This window comes from Emiliania huxleyi (assembly GCF_000372725.1).
Source record: "Emiliania huxleyi CCMP1516 unplaced genomic scaffold EMIHUscaffold_1113, whole genome shotgun sequence".
Classification (NCBI taxonomy): Eukaryota; Haptophyta; order Isochrysidales; family Noelaerhabdaceae; genus Emiliania; species Emiliania huxleyi.
Window position 1 is genome coordinate 1 of NW_005201716.1, and position 7,272 is coordinate 7,272.

Consider the following 7,272-nt stretch of genomic DNA (forward strand, 5'->3'; position numbering starts at 1 on the left):
GCGGCTGCACCCCTCCTCCCCGTGGCCGCTCGAGCGGCAGACACTCCGCATGGGAGTGCCGTACTTCGTCGACGACTCGTTCGAGCTCTTCCACTCAGACGGCGCGAGATTCGCCGAGATCCGCCGAGATCCGCCGAGATCCGCCGAGATCCGCCGAGATTCGATTCGCCGAGATCCGCCGAGAGAACTCGCTCGAGCTCTCCCACTCGGACGGCGCGATCAATCGCTCGAAACGGACAGCTCTGCCCCCCCGACAGGCGCCTCTCTCGCCACGGCAGAGGGGGAGGTGGAGCGGCAGACGCTCGCGAAGGTGCGGCAGCGCTGCCGGCACGAGCGTGCCCAGCGCCAAAAGATGATGGAGGCGGCGGGGCACTACCAGGGCCAGGAGCGGACGAGCATGCAGGAGCAGGCCGGCCGTGCCCACATGCGGTGGTGCGACGAGCTGTCGCGTCTGGAGGGCCTCGAGCGGTCAGCTGGCCGGCGGTGACGCGGCCGCACGCTCGAGTGTGCGCGGCGAGTGTGCGCCTCGCGACCGGATGTATTATTGATTTACTCAACCTCAGTGTGTGGTTGCCTTGTGACATCCGGGTCCAAAACGGACCCGGAGACCGTCTGGGGACCCCCCGCCATCTACACAGATATGAAGGATATGCGCGCGCATCGCATCTCGCGATACAGTATATCATCCGGCTTCCGGGTAAGGCAGGCGATAAATATTGAATATATTGCTCCAATAGTTAAACTAATTAGTTAGAGAGGCGAGATCAATATCAATATATATGGCAATAGTTACGGCTTTAGAGGAGAGGCTGGGCCTGGGCTGGTCAGGACCGTCAGGTGGGTCCATCGTCCATGGCTTGAAAGTGGCTCTAAATCGCTAAAAACGGGCCAAAATCGCTTCGAAATCGCTTAAACCGCGCATTAAAAATCGCCTTGAACTCGCGATTTTTTCGATTTCAGCCCACATCTAGGCAATGTTTGGGACAAATGTCGACATTGGTGCTTTTGGAGGTTAAAATCAGCGATCAATATGTCAATATATTGTCAATAGTTAGAGGGGATGCTGTCAATAATCAATATCAATAGTTACAGGGGCGAGAATCAATATTTATCGCCTGCCTTTCTTCCGGGCGCGCATCTTGAGAATGAGATAATAATGAATAAGGATTAAGGTGGTTCTTGAGTGTTGTGAACGAGGCCGAGCTTCTCTCAAAGTCGCATGCTGGCGGCCGCCCGACGCGGCGCTTCAGCCAGCCCTCACGGCCCGGTACAGCAGCGGCGTCAATTGGAGCACTTTGGAGTGCAGTCATTAACCTCACTCAGTCTCAGACTCACACCCAACCACCCAGGGCCGGGGAGCTAGTATGTAGTAAGAAGCGCACCCAGCGGGCCGGATGATCGGTATCGGGCTACTAGGGCCCTTAGGGGGTGCACGTTCGCAGGGAAGGGGCCATAAAGTAAACAGAAGTTGCTTGTGTTTTTTACCTCGCGTTTTCACGACACGTGTAAAACTGCTGTCGCGAAAATGCGCGCCTCAAAGCAGCCGATCGACGGCGAGCACGTCGAGGCCGGGCGGCGCCTTGCGCTCGACCCCACGACGCAGAGCTCCTTTGCCAATGTCTACCGCCGACACAAGTGGGGCGGCGTCGGCGGCGGTTCGGGCCAGGGCTCAACGCTTGGATTCACAGGCATGCGCGGAGCACGGAACACGAACAGGCACACAACGCACCAACGCAGCACCAGCAGTTGAGCAGACGGCTGCAAACGGTGTCGCGCCCGTGAGTGCATGAGTATTCTTGATACGAAACACCGACTTAGTTCGTGTGAAAAATCGTCCATCAATGCTCAACTTTACCTCTAGGCCCACTTCGGAGGGTCCTGCTTGCGCTAATCCGCTCCCTCGGCGTGCACTCAATGCTCGACATCCCTTGCGGCGCGCTTGTCTGGCAGCAGGCCCTCTTTGCATCATTGCGCGCCGCAAACCATCCCCTCCGGTACCACGGAGCGGACATCGTCCCATTTCTGGTTGAGTCACACCAGCGCAAGCGGCGGGACCTTACTTCTCCACTGCAGGGCATGGAGGCCAACTTCAGTGTCGTAGACTTCAGCGACCGCCAGGCTGCGCTGCCTGCCGGCTTTGACCTCTTGCTGTCGAGGGACGGCCTGCAGCACAACACACTCCAGCAGATTGCGCGCGGACTCTACACCTTCTCGCGCGCAGCGGCAAAGTGGCTTCTTATCGGTCTGCTCACCCTTTTGCTATTCCCCTGGACCACTCCTTCCTCTGCTAGCTGGCTCCCCTGTGCTCCTCCTGGACCTATGATACCCTCTGCTCTCTGCTCTCAGCCCGGCCCTGCCTCGTCAGGCTCCTACCCGGACTCGCAAAACACCCCGATGGCGCGCGCGGGCAGCAGCCGCGTCGAGCTCGATCTGAGCGCCCCTCCGTTCTGTCTGCCTCCACGGCGCGTTTACCTCGAGACCAGTCTGCTGCACACCGGCTGCGGCCGGAATCGCACCGGAGGGGCACGGGGTAAGCCCTGTGACCACGCAAAGCACCTTTACCTGTACGGCGGCGCTGACTGGCGATCGCCGATTGTGTTAAAGTCCGGCCCCGTGCCCTCTTCACCGCTCACGCCGGCTGTGTTAATAGGCAACAGGTCGATTTCCGAGCCATGGAGGCGCGTGCGCGGCGCCCGCCGTCCAGCTGGCCGCCGTGCGCCTCTCTGCACGCCCTCGCGCTGCATGTGCTCGTGCTTGCGGCGGACGGCACACACAAGGAGTGCCACAGAGGGGATCAGCACGCACAGGCGGGCCCCGAAGGCTATTGCCAGCACGACAAGCTGTCGCGACAAGAGCCCAGAGGCGGGTAGAAATGTCGCTAGACGCCGTACGGCAAGACTCTCCATTTGAGCCGCGCAACGCCGCTGTCCGAGCGTGTTTTTGTGTGAGACAGATTTGAGTGTGAGGCCATTTTCCAGCTTTGCACAGAGCTTTTGACTTCGTTCAACCCTTTTCCTGGCTCACACTTCGAGGGCTCACAAGCTAAAGATGTTCACGGCTGCAGATTCACGGGCCCCCTTCTAGCCCGGGCCCCGGGGACTCTTCAGCTGTACTCCGTCTTTTTTCTTGATTGATTTTCTTTTCTCCTAGGAGGCGCACTGAAAAAGAAAGAAAGAAAACAGACAACCCAAGGGAGGGATGGGAGGACGGCACGCCGCCACCACACAGGGATTTTAAGGAGAGGTGTGTGGTGCGCTATCCGTCGCCCACCCTAGGGAGTCTGCCTCTTCCTATCTCTCTTCGCAGTCTCTCGCCGATTCTCGCTGCAACCTTCATGCCACCTCGCACTGAAATTCTTACATAGTGTGTCCGATCAAAATTCTTTTCCCTTCGCCGATTGGGCGTAATGCTGACCTGCCTCGCTGCGCGACGGCTCCTCGGCACCGCTGCTCCCAGCCCCTGGGCGGTGCTCGGCGTCAGGCGCGGCGAGGAACTGGACGAGTGCAAGCGAGCCTTCCGCCGGCTGGCTCTCTCGCTGCACCCGGATGTCGCGGGCGACGACCCCGGCGCCGCCGAGCGCTTTGCCGCCGTCGTCCGAGCGTTTGAGGAGATCCGCGACGGCACCGGACCCGGCACCGCGCCGCGCGGCCGCTGGCTCCGCGGCGTGCGCTCGGTGGACGATGTGCTCACCGTCTCCGTCTCCGACCTCCGCACAGACCCGGCCTACGAGGTGCACAACCTCCTCGTCGCTCTCGACGACCCGGCCGCGCCGCCGGCGCCGAGCGGCGCGGCCAGCGCCGCAGCCTCCGAAGCCGCCGCGGTGGTCGCAGCCGACGCAGCCGGCGGCTCCGCGGTGGGTGTCGAGATCGTGCATCTCCTCCGCTGTTTCCCCGACCACTCGATCGCTGACTTGCACGGGCTGGCCGAGGAGCTGGTTGGCGTGGATGCCGCGACGGCTGGAAGGCGGCGCGTGGGGGGCAACGAGTTGGTGTGGCGTGGGCAGCTGCTCGCCGAGCACCTCTTCGTGCAGGACTACGCCATCGCCAGCACAGATATGATACACTATGTCGTGTGCCGTCAATAACTCCGGTTATGGTAACAGACGGCGGCAGAGAGATGCGACTAGAGTACAAACATGGGCGTGTCGTGTGCATGTAGAGCGACCTCTAGCCCTTTTTTCAACCATGGCGAACAACAGACCGCTCTCCGCTGAGCCTGTGTAGTGTGCTGAGGCCTGAGCTGTGACCCTGTGTGTGAGGAACACGCCGCGGAACACGGAGGATTCCTCTTACTACATCGCACCGAAACCGCCGTCCGGCCATTCACAGCTCGTCCCCATGCGGCTGCGCACGTCCGAATGCGCACGTTTCGAGTGCCTCGCGCACCGCCGCGACGCTGGGCGGCGCTGGCTTGCCGTCGGCGTCTGTGCCTGGCTCGAGGGGAATGAGCGGCGCGTGACTCCACGCCGGCGTTTCGAGCCCAGCGGCGCAGCGATCCCAGGAGGCGCCGCGGTTGAAAGAGACGTAGATGGCGGGCGCAGCGAGCCCGAGGTACTGCTCGAGCGGCGAGGGCAGGTAGAAGGAGTCGGCGGCGTATGCGTATGAGGCCTCCTGACCTGCGTGCGCCGCTGCGGACTCGAGGAACGCGGCGAGCAGCACTCCTGTGACACAGATCGTCGCAGGCTTGTCAAAACGGTGTGATCGTCGTGTCGTGGGTGTGTCGTGGATGGTCGTGGACAACGAGGTGCGATGGTCGTGAAAGGCAAAGGGAAGGCGTGGGTGTCGTGGAAGGCAAGGGGAGGGAAGGGAGGGGCATTGGGAGGCGGACGTGCTGGGCGCCTGCGAGCGGCAGGCGCAGCTGTGCGAGGACGAGCGGGCGCGGCGGCGCCCGAGCGCACCAATCGTCAAGCTCCGTCACGCCGTCGAGGCGCGCCAACCCAACCCCGCCGCTGCTTCCGTCGAGGTCGTCCCACGCCTCGAGCGCCTCCTCGGCCGCGCGGAGTTCCGCCTCGGGGTCTCGCCTAGTGGAGGCGCCACGTGTCGCACACTGCTGGGCCCGATGAGCGGCGAGTTTCTCCTTGCGATCGCCGCGGAGTGGTCTTGCTCTCACCCTCAATGACGGCGAGCTCGAGGACATACACGAGCGCCTCTCCTTTCTCGACGACGCCCTCCATGCCGTCCTCGCCGTAGCCGAGTTGGGCCGGCACGAACAGCTCCCACCTGTCGCCCTCGCCCATGAGTGTGAGCGCCTCCTCCCACGCGCTCACCCCCTCCTGCGGCGTGAGTGGCATTGGCCCATCACCCGCGTATGTCGAGTAGAAGGGTGCGCCACGAGGTGTCGCATTGAAGGCGGCCGCGGTGAAGCCCTCCCAGCTAACTTCGATGGGCGAGTCGACGGCAGGTGACGTTTCCCCACCGCCGTGAGCCAGAGCACGATACTGCAGCCCCGAGGGCAGGACTACCACGCCCTCTGCCTCTGCGTTCGCCTCGAGGAAGGCGAGGCCGAAGCTGGCCGCGTCGGCCTCGGCCCTTGCGAGGAGTGAAAGGCTTGCGAGTGCCGCACATGCGCGGAGATTGCGCATATGCGGCGCGTTCGCAGGTTACAGGCACAGGTGCTGGTGGCGCTGCGGGGACGTGCGCCTGTGCCGACTAAGTATGATAAGGGGCCCACAGGACCCAAAAGATAATAGCTTTAAAAGGGACGCACGAGGCAAATCTGATGTTGGAGTGTTTCAATAGGAGCGAGGCCTCTTCCGTTGGGGGACCGAGTTCATAGGAAACGAGGGTTTCCATTGTGACCCGCTCGCGCGCGCGTGACACTGCACTTGGCGCCGAGCGCCCGCGGCACAGACCTTGTGCAAGCCGACCCTCGGTGACCACGCCGGTCCGGACCGATGGCGCTCGGTGTGGAGCAAGCAAGACACACCCACCCCCCATCGGCGCGCGCCCGACCTTTGAACGGCCGCCAGGAGCACCAAGAGGACTCCTCATGGCTGTGGTAAAGTGGGCTTCGACCGGCCTCGGCTGGGGGGGCGGGTTGTCCCGGCTGCGGACGCCTTCTGCAGCCCCCTGGGCGTGGGTCAGCACCCCAAAACTGCCCCTCAGCGGCATACAGCACTGCCAGCCAGCCTCTTCCTCCTCCTCAAGGGCTGTACTATAGGCCATATTGCGCCGCCTCCTACTGGCAGCCGGGCGGGCGCGCGCCGCGGGCGCCTCGGCGCGCGCACGGCTCGCAACATTCGAACGAGTATACTGCCGCGCCTGGCCGCCTCAAGGCTGCCGGGCGGCAGTACTCGCCTCGCAAGGCGCGCACCGGCTGCTCTGGCTGCTGCGCCGGCGGCCGCTGCGCTGTCCGCTGCTGCGCTGGCCAGCGAGCGGTACGACCGCCGGCGGCCGCTGCACCCGCGCCTTCCCTCGCCGGCGCCGTCGCGCCGCGCGCGCCCAACTCTGCTGGCACACGGCACGCGTCGTCACACAGCCGCGGAGAACAGGCGGTGCTGTGCGCGAAGCGCGCGCGATCTCGTACTTTTAAGGCTGGATCCGGCCGCCATTCCACAAGGGTATACCTTTGAGAATCCCCAGCGTCCCTCCCTTAAAAGTACGAGATCGCGGCACCTCCTCTCCCCCGGCCCCTCCTCTCCCCCGGCCCCTCCCAGGGCACCAGGCAGAATCGAGGGGTCCCGTACGCAAGACGGAGGGACGGTCACACTGGAGCGTCACACAGACACACAAGCCAGACGCTCAACACCTCAAGACGCGTGGCCGTCCGCCACCTCCTCCGCAGCCGCGCCGCCCGCGGCCCGCTCGCGCGCAACACTCCGGATGCGCTCCGCCCACGCGGCCTGCGCCTGCCTCCGCTCCGCCCACGCGCGCCGCAGCTCCTCCGTCGCGTCCGCGGCCCGGCCCTCCTGCGTGCCGGGGGTCGCCGCGGCCGCGGCCGCCGCCGACGGCAACGAGGCCGCCGACGATGACGCCGCCGCCTGCTGCGGCGGTGGCGCCCCGGACGGCGGCGCGCCGGGAGCCGCGGCGCTCGTGCCGGCGCTCGGGGCGGCGGACGCACCGCCGCCAGCAGCAGCAGCAGCCGTCCTAGCGTTGGCCGCCGGCCCGGTCGCGCCCGCCCCCGCCGCCCCGGCCCCGGCCCCCGTTGCTGCCGCCGCGGCCACCGCCGCCGACACCGCCTCCTCGGCCGCCTCTTCAGCGTCGGCGACCGCGGCGAGGTGCTGCAGGATCTCGCGCTTGGAGCGGAACAGCTTGGCGCCGGCCGGGCTGTAGT

The 7,272-nt window shown here is 64.6% G+C and overlaps 3 protein-coding genes across 3 annotated transcripts; 2 read left to right on the forward strand and 1 right to left on the reverse strand.

The window, feature by feature from the left end:
• Window positions 1–1,525: 1,525 nt before the first annotated feature.
• Window positions 1,526–3,162, forward strand: EMIHUDRAFT_251486 (hypothetical protein; the record flags this gene model as incomplete). The annotated part of the gene is made up of 4 exons (XM_005791518.1): window positions 1,526–1,655; window positions 1,862–2,242; window positions 2,366–2,595; window positions 3,151–3,162. 4 exons carry the CDS (start codon window positions 1,526–1,528, stop codon window positions 3,160–3,162), a joined length of 753 nt encoding a protein of 250 aa, XP_005791575.1.
• A 244-nt stretch (window positions 3,163–3,406) lies between these two features.
• On the forward strand, window positions 3,407–4,084 carry EMIHUDRAFT_251487 (hypothetical protein; the record flags this gene model as incomplete). Its single annotated transcript, XM_005791519.1, has 2 exons — window positions 3,407–3,730; window positions 3,929–4,084. 2 exons carry the CDS (start codon window positions 3,407–3,409, stop codon window positions 4,082–4,084), a joined length of 480 nt encoding a protein of 159 aa, XP_005791576.1.
• Window positions 4,085–5,110: 1,026 nt separating this feature from the next.
• EMIHUDRAFT_46544 (hypothetical protein) lies at window positions 5,111–5,503 on the reverse strand (the record flags this gene model as incomplete). Its single annotated transcript, XM_005791520.1, has 1 exon — window positions 5,111–5,503. A coding segment is annotated over one exon (393 nt), but the record flags the coding sequence as incomplete, so codon positions are not given.
• Window positions 5,504–7,272: the final 1,769 nt, after the last annotated feature.